A 16,532-nucleotide genomic window follows, 5' to 3' on the forward strand; every position below is an offset into this window, starting at 1 on the left:
GAGGCAACAATACCTGACCGCTACCCTGTCCCACACGTGCAGGATTTTTCGGCACACTTGGCGGGTATGGTTATTTTTTCCAAGGTAGACCTCTTCCGGGGATATCATCAGGTGCCCGTGCACCCTCTGGACATTCCAAAAACGGCAGTGATCACACCATTCGGTTTGTTTGAGTTCCTGCGCATGCCATTCGGTCTTACAAACGCAGCTCAAACGTTCCAACGCCTTTTGGATTCTGTGTTGCGTGATTTGCCGTTTCTTTTTGTGTACTTGGACGATATCCTTGTGGCGAGCACATCGAGATCTGAGCACCTGACACACCTCCGCGTGCTTTTTGAACGGCTCAGCCGACATGGGCTGATTATCAATCCCGCCAATTGCCAGTTTGGCCTTTCCACCATTGACTTTTTTTGGGGGCACAGAGTCACTAAGACTGGTGCAGTTCCCCTGCCATTCCCCGAGCTGCTCAGCTGATGCAGCCTTTGTATGGGGCCTTGAAAGGTAGGAAGACAAAACATGTTGTTGATTGGACACCTGACAGGGTTCAGGCTTTTGCTGGCACCAAAACAGCCCTGGCAAACGCTACTATGTTGGCACACCCCTCACCCACAGCCTCTATCGCAATCACCACGGATGCTTCCGACTACGTCGTTGGTGCTGTATATGAGCAGTGGGTGAGTGGTGCTTGGCAGCCACTCGCTTTCTTCAGCAGACAGTTCCATCCCAGTGAGCAGAAGTACAGCACCTTCGACCGGGAACTGCTTGGTCTTTATCTGAACCAATCTTATCTTTATGGAACCAATCCTGAAAGAAGCTTGAGTGTGCACAGCCCTTCCATGACACCATTGCTTGAAGATAATATATTTAAATCTTTAAATATGGACCCATCCTTCAGAGCCTGGAACAGAAATGGTATTGCCAGTGGGAAAGAGCTACGTAATGACGCTATTTTTCCTTTACAGAACTGTCGAATTAATGAATTCACTCAAATCGACGGGGGGGAAAAGTGCATCAGCAATGGATAATGGTATCCTTTAGCATTCCCTTGCAGTTTTTAATCTTCAGCAGAGAAAAAGGAATACTGGTACACTGCAGTGGCACCCACCTGCATTTTTTTTCCAATTTTCATGCAGGGGGTTGGAAATAGTCCCAGATGCAGGTCTTTTGGGCAGGCAGGCAGGCAAGGTGCCTGTGCACAAAGATACAAACCAAAGTAGTGTGGCTACTTTATCTGAGACCACTGGAGAGTTCAGGGAGTTAGGAGCTGAAGCAGCAAGGTTTGAGGATAGCATATATGCTTGATCTGTGCAGCAGTGGCCTTCAATTAGCTCGTTCTTTTTCCAGAGCTCAGATTTCCAATGACATATTTTTTGTAATCATCAATCAGCAAGATTACAGTCCACTTATTTTTATTTAAAGATCACCTTGTTTGTTGGTTTGAATAAATAAAACTGCAAAAGTGTTGGAAATTATTACAATACTATCAAGTACCAACACGACTGTACTGAATAGCTGAAGTGTGAACATTCACTGCAACTTTGACAAAAATATGAAGACAATCTTTTTTTTTAGGTTTTCTCAAATGGAATTTTAAACAATGATTTCCTATGTATTACAAAACAGCTCAATTAACTTCTGAAATAACAAATAACAGACTTACAACATTGCTGAATTTGTTAAATTATGTATTTATTAAAACATTATATATATTCATTCATTAAATTGGTGAAGTTAAAAAAAAAGTTGACATTGCATGTTTGGCTTTTGCAATTAAGAGATTTGTAAACAATCCTGTGTACGTGTGTGGCAAAACATGGCATTCTTTCAGCTGCTCCAAGTTAGTCTGAACCCCGATGGCAAGGTGGAGTATTGGGCTTGAAAAACAATGTAGACCTGGTGGGAAGAGGCTGTAAATGGAGCAATGTTGGTTTCCTAAACAAACAACGCAAAGAGAAGAATCCAGAACATACAATAATATTATCTCTGCAAATGGTGGATATGGTATTTGTACAGAAAATAATACATGTATACATTCAATTCAAGGTGTTTTTGATCAAAGAAAATTCTACACAAATTCATAATTAAACTTGTAAAAAAATATCTAAATTAGTTGTTACTACATACTTGAAGTACAAAGGGCACTGCATACAATGTGGAAAATTAAGCACATACAAAAGGTATGTACTGTACACACATACTTGACACACAAGGGTTGTCCCTTTTTCCCCAAATCTATTTTCCAATTCAACCCCAAAATCTGAAATGCACAGCTTCTCAGGCTATTTGCTGCTGTAATTGTCCTCTTAGGAAAGCCTTTCTTGCTAGTTTCCTCAATTTTTATAGCAACATATCACACATAACATTGCCTTATTTTGCTAAGAGGCTACAGTGGCATTCATTACGTCGAGCTGATGTGTCCATATTACCACTGGATCACTGGGCAAACTAATTCCAAGTGTCTAATGTATCTTTCTATACAGCCTATTTTCTGAAGCACTTACACACTATTTGGATTTGAAACGGCTACGCATTCAAATTTTCTACTGAGGCCTGGGCATTCGTGTGGTAATTACTTTTGCCTTACAGCAAGAATGTTCCTGGTTAGAAGTGGCCGACTTTCTGTGTGGAACAGCTGTGCTTCCCTTGTGCGCGCAGGGTTCTCTCTGGGTTCTCTGAATTTATCCCATACCCCCAAAACATGCATACTAGATTAATTGGTGATTCCAAATTGAACATAAGACTGAATGTTAATCCGTTTGTTTGTCTGGTTTATCTCTGTGTTGCTCCTGTGATAGACTGGCAACCTGTCCAGGGTGTATCCTGCGCCTTGTCCAACGGTTAGCTTGGATAGGCTCTACCCCCTTATGACCCTGCATATGATAAAGCAGGTATGGGAAATGAATGAATGAACAGGTTTCTGACATTCAAAGTTTAATCCGAATTTAACTCTGAGATACATAAGACTGTAATCAATTAATGCTCCAGGACAAGATTTTTAGTGTTCTCTTAGATCCTTTTTGATACAGTAACCTCATATTATCTCAAAGCACTTCTTGGTATGAATGAATGACTGCTGCCTACTTCTTTAGACTGAAGCAACCAAAAAACCTTCCATTCCCACAGCTATGCTTTACCATTTTTTTAAACTTGCTTTTGCTTTTGTGTTTGTTTGTTGATGTTTTCTTTTTTGCCAAGGAACATGGAAGTAAATTGTAAATGCTCAAGATTCAAAGTCAGGAGTGTTGTAATTGTTATGAATGTGTGATGGAGAAACCAGCATTTGAGTGGCTGAAGACATTTCAAGGTCACCATTACAGGAGGCCACAGGCCACCAAATAATGTTTTGTATCTGATTACAGGAAGTAATGGTGAGTAGTGGAAAAAAGTAGAACCCACAGTGACCTATGAGAAATTACACCTGCTAGAGGTACACTAGAACTGCTTAACTTAACTTATATGTAACAGACGTTTTTTTTTAGTTACATACCATTCCACAGTAAGGTCCAACAGGTAATGAGGAAGTATCTGGGCCATTGTACAACTTCAAGAAGTTGTTCTGACAATCTCCTGGGTCATCAATACTGATCTGGGTGAAGGTGATGGTTACCACACGACCTCTAGGAGCCATGATGCTCCACTCACAGTGAGTAACGTTGGGATAGGTTCCTGGGTAGTTGGGGCTTGAGAATGAACCATGGTCTCCATACAAGGTACCACCACAACCTTGTACAAAAATGTATAAATTAAAGACTCTTAAGCAAGGCAGGTGTACAATTTTGGAAATAATGTACAGTATCAACTCCTGCCAAGCGGTATAAGTACAAGCAGTTTATTTCTAAGCATGAAAAACAAGAACTAACTCCACTCAAGAGCTGCTCTGGCCAGGTCATCAGAAGTCTTCAAAGCGGAACCGATAATGCGTCAGTATCAGTAAAACTGCACTGACTGCTATCGCTGGTAATATGCATTAAAAACATGAACTAAACTAAAATAAGATTAAATATAACAAAAACATACCCTCTTTCTGTAATTGTCACATTGTGTAAAAAACATTGTCTCAATAAAATTTCTACGAGACTTTCCGTGTAAATGTTTACACAGACCTCCATTAAAATGAATTGAACTGAAATATATCAAACTAATCCCCAAAAGTAAACTATGTAGTTTCAGTATAAATAATTAAGATAAACTGATATAAATAAGACAGACAGATACATAGATATCGGTGGATAAACTGATGGAAAGTTTGAAGTCTTGCATAGATAGAAAGACGTGGAGGAAATCTCCAGGGATTGCCATGAATGCATAAGAAGAACTAAGCTGATGATGTCACTTGTAACACAGGTGAACTCGACATGGAAACTCAGTCAAAAGTATTAATATTCAGGGTGCGCAGGCTTTCCTTCTAAAGAAGCTTGAACTGAACGCTGTTAACATCCATATTGTCTTTAGTCCACATAACATAGGATCCATGATTTCCAAAAAGATTGTAAAATTTTTATTAATCTGTCCTCAGAATTGTTTTCTGCTTTGCCTGAGTTCATTTTGAATGAGCTTTGACCCAGAGAAGACAGCAGCAATGCTGCACCATGTTCTCATATGACTTCTTTTTGGAGCTTTAACCTACATTTGTGGACAGCAGGCTATACTGTCTTCACTGATAATGATTTGTGGAGGTTTTGAACTTCTGAGGGACTTCTCACAGGATAAAAAATTGCTCCTGAATCCGATATTCTGCTGGATTGTTGGATACTCTCCCAGGGAGGCTGAGAAGTATGATCCCCCTGTAGTGGGAACACAGCCTCAGATCCCCCTTCATTGCACCAGTGATTTTTATGCAATGTTGCACATATGTGCCAATCACAGAGCCTTACAACATCCAGGGTGTTGAGCTCAGGGGCAATCTCATCCAGGGCTATTTTTTTGTACATAAAAGCACATTGATCAAATTAAAAGTATACACATGATGAGCGGTATTATCCAGTTAATAAATTATTCAGTTTTCTAAAACAAAATCTTTTTTTAAAAAGGCATAGACAACTCAAAAGCAACTATAGATCCTCCAGATTGTTGAAGTTGTAGGTGATGCTGATAGGGAAATTGCTACAGTTTATTGGTCACAAGGTTGGAATATAAACACTTTTGATTGTTCTTGCAGCCTGGCTTAAAAGTATATTTCTTAAAATAGTTCAATTCTGACCGTGAGGAGAGGATGTCCATGTGGCATCAAAGCCATCTCGGGCGTGGGAAAAGTCACTCTTGAAGCGTAGGTAGAGCATGCTGGACAGTGGAAAGATGGGGCTGGGCAGAATGCTGCCACAGAACCGACCAATCATTGGTGAGTCTGCTGTACTTCCATTACGGATCTGTGGAACAACACAGGCTGTTGGTATTTACTAATTCCTTACACTTCCCAAAGAGACCCAAACACAAGGGTTAGGGAGATTACAAACAGATAAGAGCAAACATGGTATATACAAGTTGGTATCCATATATAAGGACGAGGTACCAATGTACAATTTAAGTCTCCAACTTAATTTGAATCACTTAGAAACTTAAATAACTTAAAACTTTATCATACAGTCTACTGAAAGTTTGGAAAATAATGTCCTTCCAAAGCAGGCGGATGTTTCCACTGTGTGGAATATTTTGAGTGCCATTACATTTTTAAACTATATGCACTATTGTGACTTTGAAATATGTCGCCAATTAACATTTGTATGTTGTTTTTATTTGAAAACTAGTTTTCTGACTTGACATCAAACGTTAAACATTAGACACTCATACAGACAATAACATAAACCATCTAGGGACAACTGAACTGAACGGCAGCACATCTGCCTAGAATGTTTTGAAGTAAGGCACTAAAAAGAAATTCAACCAATAAATCCTACTGCAATGAGCAGGAAAATCTGCCAGTAACTAGTTTCACATTCCACATTCAGGCCTAGTTCATATAGAGTTAAAGTGAATCTGACAAGGACACAACATGGGTGCAGTTCGTTGTCAGAGACACTGAAGTGTTAATCAATTCACTTAAATCAACATCTAACAAAATACATTATCACATAATTTTCTCCATCTTAACAGCATAATTGATAAATGTTTTGCAATCAATTGACATTTCACAGAAATACCAAACTGCTGTTTTATTTTAGGTGTTATGGGTAATATCAAGAGATTTGTGATTTCATATATATTTTTTAAATAAAGCACTTCTTAAAGCTGCACTGCATTCTACAAGGTTTTTAATTTAAAGTGAAAGACCAGTTTGACATTTTGTTAAATTGTCTGTTTATTGCCAAGGTGTCTTTGGAATTAAAGTCAAGATAGAAAACAAGTGATGTGTTGAAGTCAATATAAGTGGTGCCAATAAATTTCCTTTTAAATTTTCAGCTCAAAGCACTTGCGCTTACAAGTGGAAAAAGCCATTCTGGAGCCCTGTGACTTGCACAAAACCCTGAATTAAACAAAATTCAACATATCTATAATTACAATCATGCAACATATCAGTTAGGCTTAATGGATTGAAATATGTGGTCATCCTTACCAATGCCCTTGTGGCAGAATGTGAGCAAATACGTGCTAGATTGGAGCCTGTTAACAATCTTGTTTAAACAATAAAGGTGAGGGTGTCCTTGCATATTTTACTGTATAATAGAGAGCAAATTGTGCTCGTAATACAAGTTTCATGTAGAGAATAAATCATAAATGTTCTCTCCAAACATGCGTTTTAGTTTCGCCTCCTTACCTCCAGATAGTCAAATTGACAGTTACTGTGACTCTCCAAATCAAAAGCGTTAAAGAAGAATGAGATGTAGCTGTTTTCTGGTGCCTTTAGGATTATGATGCAATCAATATTGTGGGGGTAAATGTCCGGCCAGCCTGGACTCTTCAGGTAGCCATATTCCTGTTCATAGGTTCGGCTGCAGTCTGGAAATCAACAAACCAATGTCAGGCCAATAATCAGAAACCAAGCGCCCTCACTTTCACCACACTCTCTATTCTCAAACATATTGTGCAGTTTTAAAGGGACTATTGTTTCATTGTTTCACAAGAAGGCAGTCAAACCAATGCAAATGTTTTTTTGTGAGTAAAAGTTGTTTTCCTTCTTACTGTCTTTGAAAGAGACTAATTAAATATTTTTTACATAAATTTCCCTTTGGTAGACATATAGCCCAAATTTCAGATATTTCAAAGTCTGGAAAAACATGCCTATCCTTGATTTCTTGATACTGTAGTAATTTGAACATTTTCACAGCTTTTCACACTTTGCTCATTTTTAAGAAATATACCCTCTACTGGCAGCCAGTGTCTAATGTATTTCATTTTCCATAGATTATCTGAAGTTATCTTTTTAAAACAAAAAGGAGAATGTTGGAAAATATTTTCATTCTGTGTCTTAACATGCTACAGATACCTACTGGCAATTTTATAGGTGAAACTGAGGCCATTCCCTGCCATAAACATGTCAGATTTGAAGTTCACATGGGTTGTTCTGCTGTAACTGTAAAAGTCTGGAGGATGACCATCCGAGGCACAGAACTTGTTTGACTGGCCATGGTCTCCCTGGAATCAAAAGAATCTTATTAGAAAGAAAATGATGATACCTCTAACACGCCCTGATGTGTAGGTCCAATTTGGTTGGATTGAAAACTGTCAACAAAATACAGACAACACAACTTGACCAAGATTAATCTTTCAAGGTGGTCTCAGTCTTACATCCAGGAAAATGTGCAGTGGAATTTGTTTGTGCTATGAAAAAGCACACCAACCATAGAAAATTGTTTTACAATTTATAGTATATATTTATATATACTATATATATAAACAATAGGTGTAAGTGGAGAACAGCATACAGGTTAGCAAAAAGCAGAATAAAAGTGGTGACGCCTATACATATACTAAATACATACACATGGTATATATATGACTATATATATATATATATATATATATATATATATATACATATGAATGACCTGCATGCTGTTCTTCATTAACATCTAACTGTTTATACTTATTTCCAGCTGTTAAAGGGCATCCCCAGAAGAAAGTCTCCTGCTGTGAAACACGTGTAAACAGCCACTGTGGGAAAAGTCCAGACCAAGTTGTCCACACTTTCTCCTGAAAATCTCCAGTGTTCATGTGTAAAAAGAGCTGAAGTTAATCAAAATAATGAACATAAGAACATTCACAGTTCTAGAAGACAAACACCTTCAAAAAATAAGCTTGCATGCCCTTAAGAAGTTTAGTTTGAGTAAAGAATTTCAGGCTTTTCTTCATATTTCTAAACAGAGACTTGATTACAATGAGAACTGCAGAGTCTAACCTCTAACTAATTCTATCTATTCTATTTCGACTACTATAGTACTGGCTCCAGGCTGAAAAAAAGGACCAAAAACTAAAAACCAAGCTTTAACATTGATGTGAAGTCTTTCCATCTTCCTGCCATTTCAGGTTTTAACATCACCAGTCAGAATTTAATAACATTGTCCAAAGCACCGCATTGCATCCATCACCATATATCACTTTGTACAGACCACATCACAATATTCCACAGAATGGGCCTCATGCAAGAACATTTTCGTATTTTTATTCTAAATTTCTTTTACTTTTTTCGTACGGTCTCGTACGAACACGCCACGTCAGATTCACAAACGCTCTTAACTTCGGAAAAAGTGTGTAAACAACCTGCGTAAATGACGAATGCCAACCGTGCATATTTAAGTGCACGTGCACGAGGATAGTAGATTTGCATACTCCACGCCCAAAATGATACCAAATAAGGCTGTGCTTCCTCTCTCCTGTGCCAGGACTTGTTGAGTGTTGAGTCATGAAAACGGCATCAAGGCGCGAAAAGAACAACTTTACGGACTCTGAGATTGAAGTTCTGCTTTCAGAGATCCAGAAAGGAAAATCTGTCATTTTTAGCAGTGTCAGCAGTGGAATTACAGGACCTGCTAAAGCGAAGAAATGGGAAGCAGTGCTGTTAATTCCGTGTCACCTGTAGTTTTGATATGAAAATGTCTTAAAAAAAAAAAAACGTCTCGCCATGGCCAGGCGCTCTATGACTGCAACTAAAGCCGTGCAAATCTGGCATGGCTTCTCTGGGCTATAAAGCAGTTTGCCCCCCGCTGTATCGAGACGCACCCACCTGGCCTTCAGCTCAGTGCGCTGCACAACGGAACGGGTGCTGTGATGCGTATATGTGTGCAGTCTATTGCTCCGATTATGTTTGGCAGTCTAGCCATGGCATGAAAGTCCCTCTTAATTTGTACTTGTTGGACAGCGATGTATGGGAATTTGATGTACCATGGGTGATAAACTGATGAGAGCTATGATGACCTTGGGGAACGCACGACTCACAGAGGACTGGGACACACCCGATCTGTCTCAAATGTCCCTCTGAAAGGTTTCAGTGGCCAAAAATCTAAGGGTGGTGAGGACCTGGACGGGTTGTGGAATTGGGTTTGATTGGCGTGTTTCTCTCTGGAGTTTTGGCTCTAGCAAGCTGCATATTTGCAGCAGCACAGTCCTTGGCAATCTAAATCGCGATGTCAGCCATTTGTCTGTCGACACAGTCTCGGAGCACACATGCGCTAAGGCATCCAAAATTAGCCGCTGGTAACGCTTCCCATTGACCTCGTTATATACAGAGTTAAATTAACCTTCAATTAGTGCATAATTTAATTATGTCAGCATAATTATGGGGTATAATGTATATATTTATCTGTGATTGCTTCAAAGTAATTAAACATACAATCCATTAGTCAAGCAAACTTGATTGGAATAACAGCAGACTATTTTACGAAACTCCTACAACAGGTCTGGATCACTCTGTAAATTCTGTTCGTACCTGAAAGAAAACGTAAAATACGAAAAGATTGGTGAATGTGCAAATTCTCTTAAATCACTCGTACGCACGACTTAGAACAAATCTGTGCGTACGAACAGTTGTTGTATGAGGCCCAATGTGTTGTTTGGTGGCATCTCAGGTAACTCGTTGGTCCTTCAACATGGCCTAGGACACATTTATCTTTACACTGTCATAACAATGTGGCCACGAGTGTCCCAGACTACCCTTGAATGTGGTCTAAGCGATAAAGTGGAATGCTGTTTAAAAGGTAAATATAGACAGAATGTAATACTTTTCAGATCTCATAAAACAATAATTTCTGTTCATTAGAAAATAGACAACAAAATTTGAAGCAAGACATTTCATGACTTCAAGAAAAATGGCAGTTCATCTTAAATTTGTTGGCAGCAACACAAGAAAAGTAAACGGTACTGAAAAGAAACAGCTGGAGGAACAAGTTGCGACTAAAAAGCTTATATGACAACTGGTCAGTAAGAATGATACGGCATAAAAAAGAACCTCAGAAAAGCAGTCTCAAAGAAAAAAAGATGGGCAGGGGTTCAGCAATCTGCAAAAACTGTGTTTACAAATTGTCAAGCAATTTCAAAATAATATTCCTTACAAAATTGTGAAGACTTTGAATATATCATCGTCTATAGTGTTGTGCAAGGGCCGTGGCAAAAAATCTATACTATAAAATACAAATACAAAAATCAAAACATGGGACAATATTCCTCTGCTGAAAATCCAGCAACTGTTCTCCTCAGTTCCTAGATGTTTATTGACTGTTGTTAAAAGAAGATGGGATGTTACATGGTGGTAAACATTTCCCTGTCCCAATTTTTAGACTTCATGCAGCGATCAATTTCAAGATAAGCTAATATATTACACAAAGTAGTAAAATTTCAGACTAAAAAAAAAATCAAGGGTTTTATATGATTTCTATGTTCTCATTCTAATATTGGGATAAAACAACTCTATTTAGCTTAATTTTAAGCATCAACAAAAATAATGACAAATGATTTTGGCATTTATGAAGGCAAATGACAAAACTGCTCACAATAACCACTATTTTTGTTGACTATTATCCAGTTTCTTTTGATCTAGTCACTATTTGAACTCACCAAAGGCCAGTCCTTCATCTCCAAGAAATTTGTCAAGCAACTCTGGCTAGGCTGGAGAACAAAAGTCTGGACTGAGACTTGAATGGTTTCCTGGGATGGAGCATCAAGAATCCAGCGACAATTGGTGTAAGGAGGATAGCCACTCGGGAAAGAGGGTGAAGTCAGGGTCTGTATGGTGGTTGTGGCATTCAGAGTCCCACCGCAAACCACTGAGGGAAGGCAGACATATGGATAAGTTTTAAAGAAGTCAAAAAATCAAAAGAATAACACAAAAGGGAAAATAAATCATTTTCAAACTAAATTGAAACAAAAATATGGTCGGGATCTCAGTCCCTGTCACACTGTTGCGTATGAGAGAAGCATATGAGTTGCGTATAAAAATTATCACTCATACGCTGGTATACGCTGACATACGCCAGGGGAACGCACTTTTTTTGCTGACGCTGTGACGCTTTGCGGTAAGACGTGTTGCATCACTTCCTGTTACCTTGCTCGTGCACTGTGGAATTTCTTGCTCCGCTTGGAGTACTGATAATCACTTTATTTCGATCTATAACTTACACAATTTTGCATAGTTAAACTCTATAGCTTACCGTTCTGTTCTAACACACTCCTACAGATCTTTAATCTTTATTCTCACTTTTTAACAGTGTGTCTAGTTCTCTAGCGTAGCATGGCTACCGGTTCTCTTCCTCCTTCTCCTGCTTTCACCTGCTCCGTGTGTCAGATGTTTAGTTACTCCTCTGCCTCCTTTAGCGATAATGGTACATGTAACAAATGTAGTCTTTTTGTAGTTTTGGAGGCGAGGTTATCTGAATTGGAAGCTCGGCTCTGCACTGTTGAAAATCAACCGATAGCGAGCCAGGCCCCTTTTGCCAGTGTGGAGCCACCTAGCGTAGCTAGCTCCATTAGCCTCCCCCTAGCAGAACCCGAGCAGCCGGGATTACAACGTGGCTGGGTGACTGTCAGGAAGAGGCATAGCTCTAAAGTCAAGCCCGTTGTTCACCATCGACCTGTCCACGCTTCAAACAGATTTTCCCCACTCAGCGACACACCCGCTGAGGACGAAACCCTGGTAATTGGCAGCTCCATAGTCAGAAACGTGGCATTAGAGACACCAGCGGCCATAGTCAAATGCATTCCAGTGGCCAGAGCGGGCGACATAGAATCCTATTTAAAACTGCTGGCTAAGGATAAACGTAAATACGGTAAAATAGTGTTTCACGTCGGCGTTAATGACACCCGGTTACGCCAATCGGAGGTCACTAAAATTAATGTTGCATCGGTGTGTGATTTTGCCAAAACAATGTCGGACTCCGTAGTTTTCTCTGGACCCCTGCCAAATCTGACCAGTGATGACATGTTTAGCCGCATGTCGTCCTACAATCGCTGGTTGTCTAGATGGTGTCCAGCAAACAACGTGGGCTACATAGATAATTGGCAATCTTTCTGGAGAAAACCTGGTCTGATGAGGAGAGACAGCATCCATCCCACTTTGGAAGGAGCAGCTCTCATTTCTAGAAATATGGATGAATTTATTTGCCACCCTAAAACATGACAACCCAGGGTTCAGACCAGGATGCAGAGTTGTAGTCTTACACACTTCTCTGCAGCTTCCCACCTGCTGCTACCCACCCAATCAATTAACACAAAAGGAGCAAATCCTCTTGTGCAAAAAGAAATTATTAAAACAAAAACTTTAACTGAACAAAAACATCAAACTATTAAATGTGGTTTGCTGAATATCAGATCTCTCCTTTCGAAGTCTCTGTTAGTGAATGAGTTGATTTGTGATCATCATATTGATATATTTTGTCTTACAGAAACCTGGCTGCAGCAGGAGGATCATGTTAGCATTAATGAAGCAACTCCCTCTGACTGTTTAAATGTTCACGTTCCTCGAACCACAGGCAGAGGAGGAGGAGTGGCAGCTATTTTCAGATCAGGGTTACTACTCAGTCCCAGACCCAAGATTAGTTTGAGCTCTTTTGAATCTCTGATTCTCAGTTTTTCCCACGCAAAGTGGAAATCCCAGAAACCTCTTGTGTTTGTTGTTGTGTATCGTCCACCTGGCCCTTATTCTGAGTTTCTGTCTGAATTCTCAGAGTTTTTATCCCAGTTAGTGCTGAGTACAGATAAAGTCATTGTAGTGGGTGACTTTAATATTCATGTAGATGTTGAAAATGACAGCCTGAATATGAACTTTAATTCTATATTGGACTCTATTGGATTTTCTCAGAGTGTACACAGACTGACTCACTGCCTTAATCACACCCTTGATCTTGTGCTGACTTATGGCATTGAGAGTGAACAGTTAACAGTGTTCCCTCATAACCCGGTCTTATCTGACCATTTTCTGATAACCTTTGAGTTTACATTACTTGACTATACAGTTTCTGAGAAGAAATTTACGTATAGAAGGTGTCTATCAGAGGATGCTGTAACCAGATTTAAAGACTTAATTCCATCATCCTTTTCTTCACTGCCATGTGCAGATATGACAGAAGACGACTACCTAAACTTTACTCCAGCAGCACTTGACTCTCTTGTTGACAGCACTATAGTTTCAATGCACACAGCACTGGACAATGTTGCCCCTCTGAAAAGGAAGGTAATCAGTCAGAAGAGGTTGGCTCCTTGGTATAATTCACATCTGCGTGCTTTAAAGCAGACTGCAGGAAAGCTGGAGAGACAGTGGCGTTCCTCTAATTTAGAAGAGTCTCAGTTAGTCTGGAAAGATAGTTTAACAATGTATAAGAAAGCCCTTCGTAAAGCTAAAACTGCTTATTATTCATCATTGATAGAAGAGAATAAGAATAATCCCAGGTTTCTTTTCAGCACTGTAGCCAGTCTGACTAAGAGTCCGAGCTCTGCTGAGCCAGTTATTCCTTTAACTCTCAGCAGTGATGATTTCATGAGCTTCTTTATTAATAAAATTGTTTCTATCAGAGAGAAGATTGATGGAGTCCTTCCCACTATTATCAGTGATGTATCATCAAGTACAGCAGCTTTAGAAGTATCTTTAGAACCTGATTTGTATTTAGACGGCTTCTGCCCAGTTGATCTCTCTGAACTAACAACAGCAATAGTCTCTTCTAAACCATCAACTTGTGTTTTAGACCCAATCCCAACCAGACTGTTCAAGGAGGTTTTCCCATTAATTGACACTTCCATATTGGATTTGATCAATCTGTCTTTGTTGACAGGATATGTACCTCAGACTTTTAAGGTTGCTGTAATTAAACCTTTACTTAAAAAACCTACTCTTGATTCAGAAGTGTTGGCTCATTATAGACCTATATCCAATCTCCCTTTTATGTCTAAAGTTCTTGAAAAAATAGTTGCAGCTCAGCTTTGTGATCATTTACACAGAAATAATCTGTTTGAAGAGTTTCAGTCAGGATTCAGAGTGCATCATAGCACAGAAACTGCACTGCTGAAAGTTACCAATGATCTCCTCTTAGCCTCTGATAGCGGACTTGTGTCTGTGCTTGTCCTGTTGGATCTCAGTGCTGCATTTGATACGGTCGATCACAGTATCTTATTACACAGACTTGAACATGTTATTGGGATTAAAGGAACTGCATTAGGTTGGTTTAAATCATATTTATCTGATAGATTTCAGTTTGTTCTTGTAAATGAAGAATCTTTCTCACACACCAGAGTAAGTCATGGAGTTCCCCAGGGTTCTGTGCTTGGACTGATTCTTTTCACTTTATACATGCTTCCATTAGGTAACATTATTAGACAGCATGGCATAAATTTCCATTGCTATGCTGATGATACTCAGCTGTACTTATCTATAAAACCAGATGAACCCAATAGGTTGGTCAGACTACAAGCATGTCTTAAAGACATAAAGACCTGGATGACTCAGAACTGTCTGCTGCTAAATTCAGACAAAACTGAAGTCGTTATCTTTGGACCTGAGCGTTTCAGGGAGAAATTGTCTAGCTATATAGTTACTCTAGATGGTATTTCCTTGGCTTCTAATTCTACAGTGAGGAACCTTGGAGTTATTTTTGACCAGACCTTATCATTTGACTCGCATATAAAACAGGTTTCTAGGACTGCCTTCTTTCACCTTCGTAATATTGTTAAAATCAGGAACATCTTGTCTCAGAGTGATGCAGAAAAACTAGTCCATGCATTTGTTACTTCAAGATTGGACTACTGTAATTCTTTATTATTGGGCTGTCCCACATATTCTCTGAAAAGCCTTCAGTTGATTCAAAATGCTGCAGCCAGAGTTCTGATGAGAACTAACAGGAGAGATCATATTTCTCCAGTTTTAGCTTCTCTTCATTGGCTCCCTGTTAAATTCAGAATAGAATTTAAGATTCTTCTCCTTACATATAAAGCTCTTAATGACCGAGCTCCATCATATCTTAAAGATCTCATTGTAAGATATTTTCCTAACAGAGCACTTCGTTCCCAAACTGCAGGTTTACTTGAGGTTCCCAGAGTTTCTAAAAGTAGAATGGGAGGCAGAGCCTTCAGTTATCAGGCCCCTCTATTGTGGAATAAGCTGCCAGTAAATGTCCGGGAAGCAGACACCCTTTCCACTTTTAAGACCAGGCTTAAAACTTTCCTTTTTGATAAAGCTTATAGTTAGGGATGGCTCAGGTGATCCTGAAACATCCCATAGTTAAGCTGCTATAGGCCTAGACTGCTGGGGGGCCTCATCTGACACACCTTTCCTCACTTTACTCTCTTTATGTATATGTGATATTATTATGGTCATTAACTCGTGTTTCCCTGTTCCAACAGATATCCTTTGAATGGTGTTACAGTGCCGCCGTCGCGGTGGCCCCCCCCCCCCTTTCTGTCTTCTCAAACCCCAGCTGGTCGAGGCGGATGGCCACCCTTCCTGAGTCTGGTTCTGCCAGAGGTTTCTTCCTGTTAAAAGGGAGTCGTTTCTCTCCACAGTCGCCTCAGGCACGCTCAGGCCGGGAGATTGGACCGAAAAAGAAAAAGTTTTCAGTGCAATCTGTTGGTTTTCTTAGCTAGGAAATTGTTTTTGAATTGGCTCTATATGAACGAATTGGATTATTTTATGAATTATGATTATTATTAATTAATTGAATTCCAATTGGCTTGAATTGGACTCACTATCTAAGTGCCTTGAGATGACATTTGTTGTATTTGGCGCTATATAAATAAAAATTAATTGAATTGAATTGAACGTTAGGCATAGGTTGTATACGTTTCAAGCACGCTGGCATACGTTGGCATACGCTGAGGCAGAAATAAATTTTTGAACATGCTCAAAACTTTTGTGCGTATGGTTAATACGCTAAGCATACGCTAGGCATACGCTGAATACGCTAGAGGTACGATATAGGTACATTACTGATAGGTCGAGAACGCTGGACATAAATTGCCATATGTTGCCATGAAGGTGTACCGTACAGCTAGCGTATTTATAGCCTCCGCCCGTCTGCCGCCTCCACCTCCGCCAGACGGGCGGAGATGGAGGCGGCAGGCAACCGACGATTCACGGGAGCGGTCAGGAGGAGGAGTTGGGGATCTTGATCGCTCAGAAGCAT

The 16,532-nt window shown here is 39.7% G+C and overlaps 1 protein-coding gene across 1 annotated transcript in view; it reads right to left on the minus strand.

Annotated features, from left to right (window-relative positions):
- Positions 1 to 1,824: 1,824 nt before the first annotated feature.
- Positions 1,825 to 16,532, minus strand: part of cubn (cubilin (intrinsic factor-cobalamin receptor)) — a 167,520-nt gene continuing 152,812 nt past the window's right edge. The window contains exons 62-67 of the mRNA XM_075452455.1: positions 10,984 to 11,192; positions 7,425 to 7,569; positions 6,752 to 6,933; positions 5,201 to 5,366; positions 3,488 to 3,723; positions 1,825 to 1,932 (exon numbers count right to left, since the gene is read on the minus strand). Coding sequence (XP_075308570.1) covers positions 1,825 to 1,932; positions 3,488 to 3,723; positions 5,201 to 5,366; positions 6,752 to 6,933; positions 7,425 to 7,569; positions 10,984 to 11,192 — 1,046 coding nt within the window. The remainder of the gene's footprint in view (positions 1,933 to 3,487; positions 3,724 to 5,200; positions 5,367 to 6,751; positions 6,934 to 7,424; positions 7,570 to 10,983; positions 11,193 to 16,532) is intronic.

This window comes from Odontesthes bonariensis, chromosome 20 (genome assembly GCF_027942865.1).
Source record: "Odontesthes bonariensis isolate fOdoBon6 chromosome 20, fOdoBon6.hap1, whole genome shotgun sequence".
Lineage (NCBI taxonomy): Eukaryota > Metazoa > Chordata > Actinopteri > Atheriniformes > Atherinopsidae > Odontesthes > Odontesthes bonariensis.